The sequence below is a fragment of the Acomys minous genome, assembly GCF_964271855.1.
Source record: "Acomys minous genome assembly, chromosome: 14".
Classification (NCBI taxonomy): Eukaryota; Metazoa; Chordata; class Mammalia; order Rodentia; family Muridae; genus Acomys; species Acomys minous.
Window position 1 is genome coordinate 99,354,588 of NC_140496.1, and position 17,403 is coordinate 99,371,990.

At 44.3% G+C, this 17,403-nt stretch overlaps 1 protein-coding gene across 5 annotated transcripts in view; it reads left to right on the forward strand.

Moving 5' to 3' along the window:
- The first annotated feature begins 1,358 nt into the window (after positions 1 to 1,358).
- Positions 1,359 to 17,403, forward strand: part of COL24A1 (collagen type XXIV alpha 1 chain) — a 257,071-nt gene continuing 241,026 nt past the window's right edge. For 3 of the 5 annotated variants that reach the window (XM_084757418.1, XM_084757419.1, XM_084757420.1), the window contains exons 1-2: positions 1,424 to 2,061; positions 8,142 to 8,206. In XM_084757418.1, coding sequence (XP_084613544.1) covers positions 2,006 to 2,061; positions 8,142 to 8,206 — 121 coding nt within the window. In that variant the 5' untranslated portion in view covers positions 1,424 to 2,005. Of the gene's footprint in view, positions 2,062 to 8,141; positions 8,207 to 17,403 lie in introns of all 5 variants that reach the window. The other 2 variants (XM_084757416.1, XM_084757417.1) reach the window with 2 other exon arrangements.

Consider the following 17,403-nt stretch of genomic DNA (forward strand, 5'->3'; position numbering starts at 1 on the left):
AAAGAAAGGAATATTGGAAACCTGCAATGCACCCAAAGCCGGTCTGAACAGGTTTGAGTCCTATCAGTATTACAATCTTAGGTGATTTAACTTCTTCCTGACTTAATTTCCTCCTTTGCATAATGAGGATAAAAGACGAGCCTATTTTATAGGATTTACCATAAATGGAGAGTACATCTACTTAGGACACGGCTGTTACCTGTGCTTCTGGTTTGTCTCCTGTAGTTCTGCATGTAGGTTTATACATGCACTTTGATCTGCATGTTTGCAGTCTGCTCTTTGGAAATAGGAAAGCACTGGCGGGTTTGTTCTTACTCTACAGAGAAGCGCCTATGAGAACTTGAAGCACGGCAGAGAAAGGATCTAAAAGAATGCAAGTATTTTGCTTTTTTTTTTTAATCAATGTAACATCATTTCAAAATGGAAAGTTAGAAATTGGAGGAGAGGAAGACAAATCAAAGTCCAGTCCTCGAGAAAAATATAGTTTGAGAATACCGTCAGTTATTTGATGGGTCAATTTCAACCTTTACTGTTGCTTCAAGGTGGGCTCCTGTTCAGCAAGTGGGAAAAAAAAACTTTAACTGAGGGTGCAGAGAATAGAAAAACGTGGAGAAAAGATGTTGTCACAGCCAGCAGTCACTCAACAGGCATGCCACATGGTCGCAGGTGCTGAAAGCGTATATCAGTCAGCCAAAGAGTAGATGTAATTCTCTCCAGATTTATAAACTTATCAGTTAGAAAAATAATATGAGAATGTTTAGGTCTTATATTACTGGCAAATTCATAAGATGAACTGTTCAGCATGGAAGAACTGTGGGAAGACAGGAACTTGGGTTGAAAACTGTCACAGAAATTGGAGGTGGAAGCTATAAGGCTGTGTGGCAGCATGCCCTTGCTTGACTGCGCAGTACGGATCTAGACTTGTAACCGAGTCAAGGTCAGGGTCTAGGTGCGAGGGTGAATTACAGGCGAGAAAGCCAGAGAAAGGCAGGCGTGGGAGCAAGTCCGCTGAATTAATTACACTACTGCGACCCCAAGCTAACTACAAAGAAAGCAAGATGGGGTGAGAAAGGAATAAAAAACTAGCTGAGTTCAGGAGGACCCTAGGTGTAGGGAAAGAGAGTAAAGAAAAAGCCTGGGCATGAAGAGTCATACAGGAGACAGACAAGAAAACGCGAACAAGACTGTTACATGGAGAGAGAGGAAGGGATGCATCTCGGAGGTGGCCAGGAGGTGCTCAGGGGGCAGCTGGCCCAGCCTGACCTTGCTAGGCTGGCGGACCAGGGCAGCTGGGCGGTGCTGGGGTGGGGGAAGGTTGCGGGGCGGAGGGGGAGGTGTGCTCCGTGTTTAGTGATGTCATTGCAAGTCAGTGCGCTGGTGAAATTTAACACCAGCCGGATTTACTGGGCTCCTCTTCTTCTAGGCAAAGCAGCCGGCAGTCAACGCCGAGCAAGCGCCTGCAGTTGCCACCAGCCCCTCGCACCAACTTGATTTCCCAAGTGGGTGTGTGTGCTTGTTTGACAAATGTTTGGGCGCAGGCCGGTCCCAAGGACTTCCTCCGCTACTTTCATCTCCTTCTTCCCACCCCCACCCCCCACCCCGCCTTTCTCCTCCCAGGCCCAAAGCAGAGAGCTTTACTGGAGTCTCCGAGTCTCCTTTGAACCGCAAGTGAACTCCAGGGCTGCGCTCGCAACTCAGCTCCGGCTGTTGCCGCTGGCTCCCGCTGCCTCAGGGTGAAGTCTCGCTCATCTCTGGTCTCCCCAGGGGAGCGCGACCCCGGCTGCAGCCAGGCACGGAGCATCCTAGCTGTCTTCCCCCCTTGGGTGCTGCTTCCTACCCCCACACCGCTTCAACCCCTACCCCACCCCACACTCCGTTTTGCGGGTTGGAGCATGGTTCTCATGTGACTTTCCCCCCTTTTCATGGACAGTATCTGCACCTTTAGCAGTTCGGAGCTGGCTTCTGTTTTCCGTTAGTGCTTTGCTGCAGGGACAAATGCATACAAATGCATTTAGGAGCCTACAGGACAAGGCATGGAAAGGTCTCCCCCACCTCAAAAACGTAAGTAGCCTACCCGCTGCCTGAGGGGGGGAGGAAAGGGGCTTTAGACCAACCCCCCTCTCTCCACCCTCTGTATCCACCGTGGAGATCTGTGGTCCTGCTCCATAGTACGTTTTGGCATTGGGAGTGGGCAAGCTGCCGTGGCATCCTCCTCTTCTCAACTTGTAAAATACTGTCTTTGAAAGGAAGCAAGCTTCTGCCAGCGAGTCGCAGTTTATGCTAGAGCGATCCTGGGGCTGCAGCGGAAAAGCATGCTGGCCTGTGTCCCAACATCCCCTCGGGCCACTGCCCCAGGCAGTTCCAAAGTAGCTCTGACACCAGCTTGGGCTCCAAACTCCAACTCTCCTGCACACCCCTCCTCTTCTCTGTCAGCCCTGGCGGAAGTCCTATTTCCCGCTGTCTCATGGCGCCCAGCCTTGGTGATTGCTAGGATTCTAGCAATCAGCTGCGTATGGCAAGCACAGGTTTGGGACTAGGTTGTCAGGTGGTGAGAAAGGATGTCTAAAGAGCCTAGAAAGCAGGAGACTGCTCAGCTCACGGGGTTTGGGGCCATCACCTCTTTTTTTAGAAGGCCAACAGAGTTGTGGCTGAACCCTGACTTACGTTCTGTCAGTGGGGAAGTGGTGCTTGCAGCCTAGAGTCAGGATAGGGTTGGGGGTCAGGAAAGGATAGGGTATGAAGGGTGGACCTACCTTTCCTGGCAGAGCTTGGGCAGGTCCATCTTGCCTTTAGACACCATACCAGCTCCTATCCCTACACTGGGGGAAAAAGTGAATTTGATGGTTCCCAGCCATGACTGCTTGCCTGAGTGCTGTATGAGAGGGCACTGGGTTACTGAGTTTGCCTCTGGCCAGCTGAGATACAGGGAGGAAGGCTGTTGAGTTGTAGGTGGGAGGAAGGCAGGGGCCAAACTGTCCAAGTCAGCTGAGTGCTGGTGGAGGCAGGCGTGAGTGGAGAAGCCCCCGCCCCTGAGCCCCGCCTTGTGGCAATATTTGTGTACACATGTGCTTCCCAGCCCTGTGCAGAACCTCCAGTGTGCTCTCCCCTCTGACCTCTGCACACTGTGTGAGTGTTCCCTGATGCAGAGCAATTTGCATCTCCAGGCACACCCCCTTTTCTGGGAGACACAATAAAGCCTATACACTTAGGATACCCTTGGTGTCTATGGTCTCCTCAGTGCTAGGAGCCCAGAAGTCTCTAGATGCTAGAAGTTCTTCCCGTGGCCTTTGTCTTCCGGCCCTCACACAGATTCAGGCTTTTGAACTGGCTTTTATTGGTAAGCAAACCACTGGGTGGATCTTTCTAGAAATCAGGCAGGGTAGGGCTCAAATGCATCAGATCTTACAGTCCTGGATACATCTTCCAGGTTGATATCCTTTGAGGGTATGGTGTGGGGTGATCCTCTGCACAGTCGAATTTTGTGGAATTTCTGTTCAGACTCCAACAAGGTCCTCTCTTCTTGCCAACTCCCAGAGCAAGGGCTTTTCTCTAGCCATTGCACCCAGCCCAAGTAGCCAAGTAATAATTCCCATGGTGTGTGTCTTCACACAGGTCTTGTACTGTTTACAGGGCCCTTGTAAAGGGTCTCAGGACCAACCCTGCATATATGTTCTTGGCTAACTTGGGGGCTTGTAATGGGTCCAGATGACTGGGGGGTGGGCAGAAAAACTAAATAGAACTGCACACACAATGGTGGAACTTCTGGAGAAAGTGATACCCAGTGCATTGGGTGGGGGAGCAGGCAGGAAAGGCTTGACGAGGGGTGCTGGAGTGGGTAGCAGGCCCTGGCTGAAGTTGCTGGTCTTCCTTCATCACTGAGGAGACCTCCAGACCTGGGACCAGGGGGCTGGCCCACCATGAAAATCTCACGATGCCAAACTTGTTCCATTGCAGAAGGCAGTGGGTACGGGCTGCAGATAACGAAGGGTAACTCATGATTAACCAGATTGTAGGTCCTCACAGGTCCAGCCATACACATGAAAAGTGGAGCAAAAGCAGTTAGGAGGTCAGACCTAGAAACTTGTTTCTAGGGGGAAAAAAAACCATAAAAAATTTAGAGTTCTTTCATTTGAAAACATCCCCAGTACTTTGAGAAAGAGGGCGGGGCTTTGGAAAAGTCTTCCGTTAGCCAATGAATTAAACTTTAGGGACCCCAAATGAAATGCCTGAGGTTTCCACTTACTGTGATTGTTTTTTGTAGTGATGTTCTGGAAGTTCCCAGTTAGTCACTCCAAAATATTTATAGTTGAAAATTGGATCCATACCCTCCTTTTCTTTCCCAGGGTTGCTCTTAAAATAGATTAAAATTGATGTGACTTTGTAGAATTAATAGAAGAAACCTGAAACATGAAGGGTGTTAGATGCACTGGCTTAATGTGCTGGGTGCTGGGAGTGTAGCTCATTCGTTGTATTGCTTTTCTGGTGTGCATGGCATTCAGGGTTCATTTCCACCCACTGCATGAGCTTACGGTGAATGTGTGACATAAGCCTGTGCTTCCTAGTAGTCAAGAGGCAGAGGCAGAGGATAAGAGGTCCCAGCTGATCTGTGCTACATAGGATCCAGGCCAGCTGGTATAAGAGAGACCCCACCTCAAAAACAGCAATCAACAACAACAACAAACCTAGGTTATCACAAAGTCCCCTGGGCTGGCTATTATAGTAATTTAAAAGTTTGTACTGTTCTTCCTAGCTGATAGGAAATACTATTTTCTAAGTTGTTCAGTTATTTGAATGTTCAAATAAATGTTAAAAATAAATTGATACCTTGGGGAGAGAAATTACAGCATGTGCAAAGTAATTTTGAGGGTTGTTTAGACATTTTGGTTGGTAATCTGTTAAACCACAGGAGAAAAGTTTTATCAAAATACCTGGACAAGCAACGGTGGCCTTTTTTGTGAGCTGTCTTACTACTAGGTCTGATATTAGAATTTATAACTCTGGGTAAGAGATGACATAAGGACCATCTCATTTTTATTCCACAAAAAGCTTAACATTATTCTGCCTTTCATTTTCTTATTATTTATTCATTTCTCCAACAAATATTTACTGAACATCAACTGTGGAGAATCCAACCTGGTCTCGGGTAGTAAGAATAGAAAGGTTGAAGAAAAGATACAATTGCCCCCGCCCCCCCCACCAACAACAGCAGGGTTCAGTAGAGAAGCAAAAGAAACAACTGTGCATAACTGAATGAGAAACATGTATTAAAGGAAAAATATCTGGAAATCCTGAAGAGTTGGGTGTGTGTAGGGGAAATGAGAGACAGGAGGAAGGAGGGATGGGAAGGGGACAGTCAGAATGATTCTAAGCCAAAGGAAGATTCAACTAAAAAGCACCTAAAGTGAGACCAAAGCAGAAAGAGGACGGGATTTTCCATACACAGTCCATCAAAATGTTCAGATGAATGTACCTGAAGGTTTGAAGGTTTGAAGGAAATAAAGTTAGTCTGAGCATCATTTCCCAGAAAAAGGAGCTAGAACTGCAGGTGCAGAGAGAAAGCAAAGAAGATGAAATACTTTCAGACCATGTAATATTCTAAGCTGGACAAAAGGCACGAAGGAGCGCCTGAGCTCTTTGATCTTGGGATCACGGTACAGATAGAAGTTTGATACAAGTGATAGGATAGCAATTGAGTTGTAATCTGAATAAATTAATTAAATAATTTTTTAAAAAGATAAAAAAGAAGTTGGTTCTGGAAACTGTGAGAGATATTTTGGCTAAAGGTAACGACATATACCAAACCAAATAATTTCCTCCATTGCCAGTTTAATAAATAAAAAAAAATTTTTCTGTGTTCTAGAAGCAAAGAAGTTTGGCAGAAGTTTTGTAGGAACGAAGGGCTATCTCTTGTTCTTATCAGCCATTCATTCAAAAATCTCTAACACTAGTGTGGGGCAGTGTAACAGCTGCCTTGGCGCTACAAGATGGATAGCTGTATTTTTCTTCCCTTTTACTGACTGGACTCCATGTCCTTTGACTGCCCTAAGTCCTCGCATTACTCTCTCTGCATTCAAGAACTGAGCAAGCACCTCGAATTAGATGCCCTGTGTAAGTTCCTCATGTTGAGTTCAGTGACAGTGTGAGAGACTTCACTGTGGGTAAATCACCCACCATGCTTTCCCCCTGGAATCATCCAAGTTTATTCCCATTGCTGGGATGAAAATTTTCCCTCAGTTATTTTGAGAAGAAGAGATTTTTTTTTTTACCACTCCTGGATCTTAGCTGTTAGTAAAACACAGAATCTGTAAACCTGTCAGGACGAAGACATTTTTGGCATAAAAACCAAGGGTGAGCGGAACCATTGAAATGCTAGCTGTGTCTTACATGTGTGTTTCTCACATCACTTCACACACCTCTGCTGGTTTTAGAGAAAGCCACCAACTCATCAAAAAGTCTGCTATTCACAAAAGTTCACGAGTCTTTCCAGCTATTGTAAACTTCCTCTTTGTAGGGATGCGTAGCAGTAGCCCGGAGACGCGCATCATAAATCCTAAGGATCTCCTGAGTCCCCTAAGAAAGGTTGCTGGCATTCTCCCAAAAGAACCTAGACTTTTATGACAGAGAAAGCTGAACAGCTCCTTCAGCCGCATCCAGGGGAGACTCTTGGGAAAGGATTAGCTCCTTGTCTCTTCCGGGGATGATTTTTGGGTGTTTTTCCAACTAAACTTAGGTCTTCACCTGGCTAGTCTGGTTGGTATCTTCTGAACTCGGCTGGTGCTAAACTGAATAACTGAAGGTGAGGCTAGCGGGGCGGGGTTGGGGGTGGGAATAGGGTCTGGGGGCGGGGTTGGGGGTGGGCATGGGGACTGGGGGCGGGGCAGACTGTTTATTAGACACCTCAGATAGCATGGCTTGTCATTTTTGAATCTTTATTAAATTATAGTGACAATAATATTGGCTTCTTTTATACTTGCTTGGCTTTATTAAATGTCTGAGAATGTTGAGTTCTGTCACGTGCAGAAATTAATCTTACACAATGGTGCTCAAATCTATTTTGCACATTTGGCCCACCTGGTAAATACTTGAAATTACAGAGCCGGGAGGTAACTTAGTTTCTGAAGTACTTGCTGTGCCAGCACGAGGACCCCGAGTTTCAGCCCTAGGATCCACTTTGGAAAGAGCTGGGTGCTGTAGCTGTCAGCTTAACGCTGGGGAGACAGAGATGGGGGGGATCCCTGGGGCTTGTTGGCCGGTTAGTCTAGGGGAATGAGAGAAGTCAAAGTTAGTGAGAGACACTGTCTGGAAAAGTAAGGTGGGGAGTAACTGACTAAGACCAAAATGCTGAGTGTCCAACGCACGCACGCACGCACGCACGCACGCACGCACGCACGCACGCACGCACGCACGCACGCACGCACGCACGCACGCACGCACGCACGCACGCACGCACGCACGCACGCACGCACGCACGCACGCACGCACGCACGCACGCACGCACGCACGCACGCACGCACGCACGCACGCACGCACGCACGCACGCACGCACGCACGCACGCACGCACGCACGCACGCACGCACGCACGCACGCACGCACGCACGCACGCACGCACGCACGCACGCACGCACGCACGCACGCACGCACGCACGCACGCACGCACGCACGCACGCACGCACGCACGCACGCACGCACGCACGCACGCACGCACGCACGCACGCACGCACGCACGCACGCACGCACGCACGCACGCACGCACGCACGCACGCTGCCTGTCCCATGGTCATACTGAAACCAGAATCTTACTGGAAGGGGAGAGAGGACACCAAGTATTAGCGTCTCTCAAGCTCTGAAATGATTGTAGTATACAGTCATGTAAACCCTGTGAACCAACTTTGAACATCACTTGCGCTAAAGCAGAGAACATGTGCAGAGGTCTCCATGGCCCTCCAGTCAGAAGCAGCAGTTTTATGGGGAAACTCATTAGAAATGCAAAAGAAAGGAAGGAAGGAAGGAAGGAAGGAAGGAAGGAAGGAAGGAAGGAAGAAATGCAAATTCATACCGCACTGCAGACTCCTGAGCTAGCAGTTGTATGACTTGTTAGTTGCAAATGTCTTAACTTTTCTCCCCCCCCCCCCCCCCTTAGGAAACTGCTTCTTCGTTTTATTGCACTATGTGTGGCCTGGATTACTGCTCATGCGCAGGAACAAGGTAAGGGGAATTGCCTTGTTACTTGTGTTTTAAGAATATTTCCAAGCTGAGTACAGTAAGCCTGCAGCCTTGGCGCATCAAGAAGAGAGACAGGAAGATACGGAGTTCCAGACAAGTGTAGTAGTTATTTTTCTAATGACTGTGGCAAAATTCGTGACAAACGGTACTTAAGGAAGGTAGCGTCTACTTGGGCTGATGGTTTGAGGACGCCATCCATCATGGCAGGGAAAGCAAGATGGCGGAGCTGGAGCTCGCTGCTTCCACTGCTTCCGCGGCTTCTGTTGTATCCAGACGCAGGTGCTCAGGCAACTTTCTCCTTTTCATTCAGTCCAGGACCCCAGCCTGCGGCAGTGGTGCTGCCCGTTTTTAGGGCAGATTTTCCCACCTTAGTTAACTCACTCTAGAAACTTCCTCAAAGATAAAGCCAGAAATTGGTTTCCAGGGTGATTCTACATCCCAACTAGTTGAAAGTCAAGGTTGACCATCAGGGACAGTCAGCCTTGCTACCTACCTATCCAGTCAGTGACCAACAAACAAACAAACAAACAACGCTTCTGCTTTCAGCAGTCACAGTACATTCCTTCCAAGTCATCATAACCTGAAATTCAGCATTAAACAATAATAAAAGATTAGAGCTGGTGGCAAGAGGATATGAGGGTACAAAAAAATCAACTTGGGGGATAAATATGACCTTTAAGGAATTGCTCAGATCTTCCATCTGTGAAATTGCTTACATTTTTAAGCCAAATCTCTATAAAAGGGAAGTTTTGTACAGTGAAAAGGCTTTGCTTGTGACGTCATTTCAAGTGGGCGTTCTCGGAGGTGGCAGACTGTAACTGAATAACCTCTGCCCTTCCTGAAACAACACACGCATGTAACAAATGTTCCTCCTGGATTTGCATCGTTAAGAAGTGAAATTTGCATATTTGACAGAGGGCTCAGAACATTATTTAATTCCTGTGGGGTGGTCTAGGAAATAGTGTTTTGATTTCATCGGCTAGATTGTTACACTCAGAATTCTTTGTATATCCTATTTTATTCGTTTATTAAACAACATTTTAAAAGTGTCTACTTCCCAAGAAATATCTTACTACCCAATGACTGACATGTAAATACAAAAATATCTCTGACTTCAAAGTGAAAAAGGAAAGTGGCTTTGTCAAAGGTTCAAAAATGTTTTCGAAGTGAGAATCCAGGAAGCTGGCTGGGTGTGGGACATCAGCAAGGTGGTTGTTTGGCCCCTCTCACTTTTGCATAGCAGGACCCAGTGCAGCTGCCCATATTATAATACGATCAGCTTTTCAACTTAGTAATAAACTCAATGAGCCACTTGTCACTTGAGTCCATCAACCAAACAACAATATGAAAGAATGACAAGTAAAGACATCACAAATGACAGATTTGCAGGAGGGAGGCACACATAGGAAGGCGTGGTCTCCTGTCCAACAGATCTACCCGATGAGAGTCAGTAGGGGCTGCAAAGATGGCTCAGTGCTTAAGAGTGCTGACTGCACTCCTACGAGGACCCGAGTTTTGCTCCCAGCACTTACTTTAGTCTGCTCACAGCTGCCTAAGGCTCTAAGTCCAGAGGACTTGACCCTTTCCTGGCCTCCAAGGGCCACCCACTTGCATGTGGCATGCACACACAGGGACAAATAAATCTTTAAAAAGGAGAAATTATCAAAAAAAATTATGCACAATTGTGACTTGCAACCTTAAGGTGGTCAAATCTCTCATTTGAGCCAGAGACTCAGGTTAGACATCTCTGGAGTATCTCGTACTTACAAGACATTTTAAAACTTAAAAATGAGTATCAGAGTACTTCAAATACATGGCTGAAAGGTAAGTTGCCCTGGGGAACCAAATCCTTTCCTTTACCTTCTCTGAAACTTTCTGGTATCTTTTCAATTTAATCTTTGTTTTCTTGGTAATATGCTTAAATATTTTATTGACTTCCTATTGTTGATGGTGAGAATTTAAGGTTTTATATTATGCTCATTCTTTCTCTCTGGTCACCTTAATACAATTCCATAGCTTCTTTGCCATTGTAATTTACTTTATCATATCCGTATAAGTATTTTTGTCATTGATCTGTGTACCTTTGTACTTTTTCATTAAGTTTCCTCGGGAAGATTGCTCTTCTTCTGTGCGTTCTATGCCATTATTAGTTATTTCTTCACATGCTGTAACAAATTCTGAGACATCTTTGAAAAAAGTTTCTCCCCAGAGGCACCTTAGTCCTTAGTCCTTTGAGCATTTATTTTAATGCTGCGCTGGGGCAGCTTTGAAAGCACCGTGGAAAGAGAGCCAGCAGAGGCCAGTAGAGAAATTTACTCCATAGGTTCCACTGAAATCCAAAGCCTGTGGTGGATTCTGATTTTTTTTTTTTTAGCATGAACAGCTGCTGTTGAAATTGATAAGTAATTCTTGGTAGTCCACTTATGACCTCTTTATTCTTTTCTTAAGGTCTTTATAGTCACTTGCTGTTGATGTTTTGAAGTCCATAACACTGTCGTGACGAGAGTCTCTTCATTGTGTTGGGTATCCAGTGAGCCTTATCAGTGTGGAAGTGATTTCTTCCACACTGATTCACTTTCACTTTCTTGAAATTTCCCTTTGTTATGCCCACGTTTCTAATTAACTCCTATTATTCTGCATTTTCTGTTGCATTTTTTGCACCTCCACAATTGACTTACTTGTTTTCTCATTTTAAGGTTTTATTTCCCAATTTTGTTTGGGGTTAGGCGAGAGCTATTCCTGAGTTTCTCTTCTAGACATGTTCATTTTTGTTTATCTGAACGTTGCAGGTCCCTCACTCAGATTTCCCTTCTTCCTTACAAAACGTAGAAGTGTGTTCCTGCTTCTCGGGTGCTTGTCCTTTCTAACTTTGTTAAGGGTGACAACAATATTTTGAAGGTTTCTTCTTGTGTTGCCTTTTTTTTCCTTCTAAATTTCTTTGTTTTGATCTGATTTTTATATCGTAGATATTATTTGAGAGTCTGCAGTTGTTTCTGTTATCATTTAAAATAAGACAATAAAAATATATTTGGGGACTATTTTCATATAGGCCTGACAACCAAAGTGTTCCATGTTGGGGTGTTGAAAGACGAGCCAGGCTGACCACCTGCTTGTTGCAACCCAACTATCTGGACCCATGAAGTGTCTTTAGAGAGGATGCCATTCCCCAGTTTTACATGGAGAATAAAATCATGGTGGTTGCCACTACTGGAGCTCAGTGATCACAAGAGTCTTGGATGAAGGGGTTGTGTCCTAAGGTATTATGTAGCTCTTACCTGATTCCCTTATAAGGAAGGTACTTCTGATCTTCTGCTATGATTGTGTCAGTATTTCAATGTAATCAGTCTTTACTTTTCTATTATGGTCTCAGAGTTTCTTATACAAATGCTTAGCTACTTCCCACTTTTCCAATACCCTAATGTGCAACTCCAAGAGTTCATTGAACTTGTATGTCACATTCCTGAGTCATTCAGGGCTTTCCCAGGAGTTGTTGTCCCATTGTCTTCAGCTCTTTGATTCATTCTCTGTCTCTGTCTCTGTCTCTGTCTCTGTCTCTGTCTCTGTCTCTGTCTCTGTCTGTCTGTCTGTCTGTCTGTCTGTCTGTCTGTCTCTCTCTCTCCCTTATTTGTTTATTCACTTTACCCTTGGTCACGACCCCATCCCTCCTCTCTTCCTTCTTTAATGCATTTTAAAAAAAAATCTGTTTGTCTGCTGATGTCTCTTCTAATTATCCACTTTTTAGGTAGTCTTGAACCGTATTTCCTTCTTTTCATTAAAAAGGCCTTCAAGATTAAATATATGTGATTTTAAAAATCTATGTGAGAAAGTCTATGTGATTTTCTATAATTTTAGTTATTTCTTAAATTTTAACATAGCTAAAAAATCCATTTTAACTATCATCTTAATAGATAGGAACTTTATATTTGCCGTCTAGCCCAGTGTTGGGTGCAACCTAGTGAATATGTGAGTCTATTTCAAGATGAGGTGGTTTACAGAAGCTTAAGTTTTCTGAGGACTTGCTGATGTGGTTATCTTTCTGCCTGCTGCAGCAATCTTCTCTTCTCACTGTCCCTGGCTGCCAGTGAGATGTGACAGAGAGATGCAGTGTCACCCATAGTGGGTCACACTGGACTGACCATGTAACTAATTCTCAAATGGCATCGTGTCTCTGGTTCATGACCGCAAGTGTGAAAACACATGTCGGCACACCCTTATGTGGAAGAAGAGTGTCTCCTGTGTACGTTAATGTCACATAGAGGCTGTTCATTCTAGCTATAGCAACTCCACCCTCCTACACTGGGCACTCTGTCAACAATTTTTATATCTAGCTTAAAGCTTCATTTCTCACTTTATGAATAAGTTTGCATCGATCTGTTTATACAGAAGAAATGTGCTGCCTACAACCAGAGAACTTTAAAGAGCAAATGGTTTCTTTAGCATGCCCACTGTGCCAGTGGTGTTTAAGGACACAGGTGTTCTGGAGCCAGCCCTGCTTAATGTCCAGATCACACTACCAAGTAGCTCTGTGACCTTGAGTGACCTTGACCTGAACCACTGTGAGCCTCATTTCCAACAGATCAAGATGAAGATAAGAACCACATTATATGAGGTTTAGGGTAAGTAAAATGAGATAACACACAAAGGATGTTTTAGGTAATGGCAGCACAATACATTTTTGTAGAACGGAACACAGTCTAGACCAGCTTCTCTCCCCACATCCTCAGGGCATTGAACAAGTAAAAGCAACTGATCATAAATCATTTCCTTTAGTTCCTTAACTCAGTAGCCTAGAGCCAGGAAACTTATATTTGAGTCACGATTTTGGCGCTGTTTAGAAGTGACTTAAAAAAAACCTTGAAAAAAACGAATATGGGGAGATAATCTAGTTAATGTGGTCAATTTATACATATCTGGAAAGAAAAAGAAATGCATATTGAATACTATGTAATCTTTCTTATAATCCTGGTGGTTTCATTTTAATCACTTAAAATATATATTTTAAATGTCACATGTGCATACGATGTATTATGATGAGCTTATCCACCCACCTAGGACCATCCTCCAATTCTTCCCAGAGCCCACCAACCTGTACACCTCCCAACTTCATGTATATTTTAAAATGTTATTATTAGAAGTAGTAGCCCCCAAGCCCAATTAATGCTGACAGTGTGGGAATGGATGTGGGGAAATCATTTTAATTTTTTTTGAATTTGGCATAAATGCAGCATCAGAAAAAAATATAGCTGTAGGACTTGCCAAGTTGTATGACAAATTGAAACACTGAAAATTAATTAGGATTAATATATATCCATTTAATCATTTAATAGAAAAAGTTAACTCTGTGACTTGTTATACTCTAGAACTCGAAAGCTTTAAGAAATCACTTAAGCTACAATGGCTAAGAAATGTAAAGCATCTCTAAGCTCTCAGGGCTAACTATATATTGCTTGTTCCTCTGACTTGGCATGGCATGAGAACAGATCTTTGCTTTCTGTATTTGAAAAACAAATGTAGATGTGTATGCTACCACATCTGAATGTTTTAGGCATGGAGTATACACCCCATAGAGTTAGTTACAAGTTAATGTATTTACAGAGACAGGAGTGTAAGCCATAGTATCCTCTTCTGAGACTGGACTTCTCCCTCCCTATGCCCTACTTCATCCATCTCCCTCTTTTCCTCATTGGGAGAAGGGGCAGTGCAGTGGGGGGTGGGGGGAAGTGGGGTGGGTAGGGTGGGGGTGGGGTGGGGTGGGGTGGGAGTGGGGGAGTGGGGTGGGTGGGTGGGGGTGGGAAGGGGTGGGGTGGGTGGGATGGGGTGGGGTAGGTGGGGTGGGAGTGGGTGGAGTGGGGTGGGAATGGGGTGGGTGGGGGGTTGGGATGGGGTGGGGTGAGTGGGGTGGGGGTAGGTGGGATGTGGTGGGGGGTGGAATGATGCCTGTAATGATCATAAATATGCTTGGGGGACTGAGTCAGGAGACTCTCTCAAGGTCAGGGATTTGAGACCAGACTGGAAAAAGCCAGTAAGATCCTGCCTCTAAAATACAAAGGAAATTGAAAATAATGTGACATGGGAGCTCAGTTCCTGTTGGTGAGGAAACATCAGTGGGGGTAGGTACTCTCAGTGGGACTCTGAACCAATGGGATTTTAAAAACTGATAAGCTTTGGTGACGCAAAAAGTTTAGAAAGAATGAATATAATCCCGAGTGGAGGATGCTGTGGACTAGGCAGCTGTACCAAGGAAGGAAGGTGAGCATGTAAGAGCGTTGCTTCCAGAACCACTCTTAGTTATGACATCAAGTTCAAGTTAAAAGATTCCCCAAGCCCACACCCAGCTTCAAAACATGAGAAAAACTCACAAGACTTACAGATTTATGTTACGTTCACCATGAATTTTTATCATTGTAAAAAGCAGCTAATGAAAATTAGTCCAAGGAGCTAGTTGTGGTGGTGCATGCCTTTAATCCCAGTAGTTGGGGAGACAGAGGAAGTTGGATCTCTGTGAGTTTAAGGCCAGCCTGGTCTACAAAGTGAGGCCAGGGCAGCAAAGGCTACACAGAGAAACCCTGTCTAGAAGGTTTCTAGACAAAACAAAACAAAAATTAGTCCAAGGAACAAAGAGTTTAGGATGTCATGAAGCTGAAAGCCCTCCAAGTGCAAGCACTAAGAGTTCAAAGTGAGATCAATAAGATTAAATACTTAACAAAAAAGATAAGGTGAGATGAACAGGAAATGAAATGAGAGAGATAAGACAGGAATTGATGACACAGATTTCATGAGTCACACAAAGCCACCGAGCAGTATCATAATGTCATGCCTATTACAGAAAGGTCATGCTGGCTGCCCCTTTACTGACAAAAACACTGAAGTGGGAAAAATGAAGTTTGAGGGTAACATATTGAGTTAGACCTGCTTTGGAAACTTGTAATTTCTCCTGAATAAATCCAGCAGACAGTTGGCTATGCAAAGCCAGCAGAGAGGTCTGTGAGTCAGAGATGTGGTCGTTGCAGCTATGGTTTGAATGACATCATTAGGCCTGCTGTTTACAGTAAAGAGAGCATGGCTGTTGTCTTGGCAACACCACCATTTATTCTACATTTAGGAAGCAGATAAAGGAAAGGGGTATAGTGCACTCTGCCCTTAGGTAAAGCATCTCTGCACTCTCTAGTTAGATGGCCTTGGAAATAGAATTTATCCTCGACTTTTCATAACTGTAATATGTGGGTGATAGTAGTATACACATATAGAGATGGGAGAATTATGATAATATGGTAAAGTCTTTAGAGAGGTCCTGGGTACAGAGGGAGAATTTAGTAAATGTCATCAGAGTTCTTTAAGAAATCAGGGCAACTCTAGTGCTGTATTACTAATCATCTACGTTTTTTCCCAAGAGGTAACTGATTTATTCAGTGACATGAACTAAAGATCTGGGTTAATTCTGTGGCAAGGGCTGCTCATGAAACTAACTAATTACAGACAATTTACTTGTTGTTGTATATATTGGTATCAAAGAGCTAAATCTAACTCCAATTTATAATTTAGTCATAGCTAAGCCAGGATTAAACTAAAGATTAAAGCACTTGTACTATAGATGCTCTCTCTCTCCTTCTTCTTCCTCTTCTTCTTCCTCTTCCTCTTCTTCTTCTTCCTCTTCCTCTTCCTCTTCTTCCTCTTCCTCTTCTTCTTCTTCTTCTTCTTCTTCTTCTTCTTCTTCTTTTCTCTCTCTCTCTCTCTCTCTCTCTCTCTCTCTCTCTCTCTCTCTCTCCCTCTCCCTCTCCCTCTCCCTCTCCCTCTCCCTCTTCTTCTTCTTCTTCTTCTTCTTCTTTTCTCTCTCTCTCTCTGCTTTTCTTTATTTCTTGTCTCATTTCCTTTATTCCCATTTCCCCCAATCTTTTGTATATGTGTCTTCTATTTCTGAATTGGCCCCAAAATGTGCTTGGTCTATGACTGGAACTATGGTGCTGTTGTGTGGGTCTGCCTGGAAAGTTTATATTTATTCAAGAGACAATCACAGAAGAAAAACATATAAGCAAACAAACAAACAAACAAACAAAACCAAAACCCTCCCCAAGCCCAGCTTAGAGAACAGGAGCTCACTATAGTAATTTACGTGAGTGGAGGACTGAGGCTATGCATCACCAAGAAGCCCACGCCAGCATGGGTGATGGCAGCTGTGTCCCTGGAACCTGTGTGCAACCTTGGAACAACTCCACCAAAGAGTCTCTACCCTCTTAGTATTTGTGGCTGGAGAGGTCCCACCTACATCTTGGGAGCCTGCAGAGCCTCCTCTGTTCCCTCCAGCTAGCCAATAGAAGGTTTTAGTTTATCTATAGCGCTCATTCCTCATCATGTGATCTAAGTAGGGAAAAGTAATCCTGCCATGGTGAGCTGGTGATAACCTAAAAGTGATATGTGAAGAACATGGTAGCCATCAGGCCACGGGATGAGAGAGCAACTGTGTCAACCTTGAGGTCACATGATGGCTCAAATTCAGCTCAACCATTAACTAGTTGTATGACCTTGATTCCATTATATCATTTTTCTGCTCCTTGGCTTCATCATTTGTGAAGTAAGCATAGATTTTAAGTTTCTTTTAGATTTAGTTTACATGTTTAAGTGGTTTTGCTTGAGTGTATGTTTATGCACCAGGTGCCTGATGCCTCCTGAGATCAGAAGGAGACATCAGCTCCATGAACCTGGAGTTACTGATGGGTGGAAGCCACCATGAGGTTGCTGGGAACCAGAGCTAGGTCTTCTGCAAGAGTAACAAGTGCTCTTTAGTGTAGAGCCATCTCTCCAATGCCTGGGCTTAGACTAAGTAAATATGGAACTTTGAGGCAGTGTCTCCCCACTTCTGTTTCTGTTTTTGGAGTAAAAGAAACAAGCTAAATAGGACAAATAATCCTAAACTTGTCAGTTTTGAAAAAAACAAAAAACAAAACAAAACAAAAACAAAACAAAACAAAAAAAACCAAAAAAACCCAAAGAGACTAATAAAATCTACAAGAGTTAAAATATGAAGAGAAAAGGAGAAGTGTACAGAGATAGCATAGTTGAATAGTTACACACCAGAAAACAGTTGCAGAAGAAACAAGCAAACAAACAATGAAAGGGAGTAGAGAATGTTTAGCCCTGACATACCAGAAGTGCTAGATCAATGGTCCCAACCTGTGAGTCCT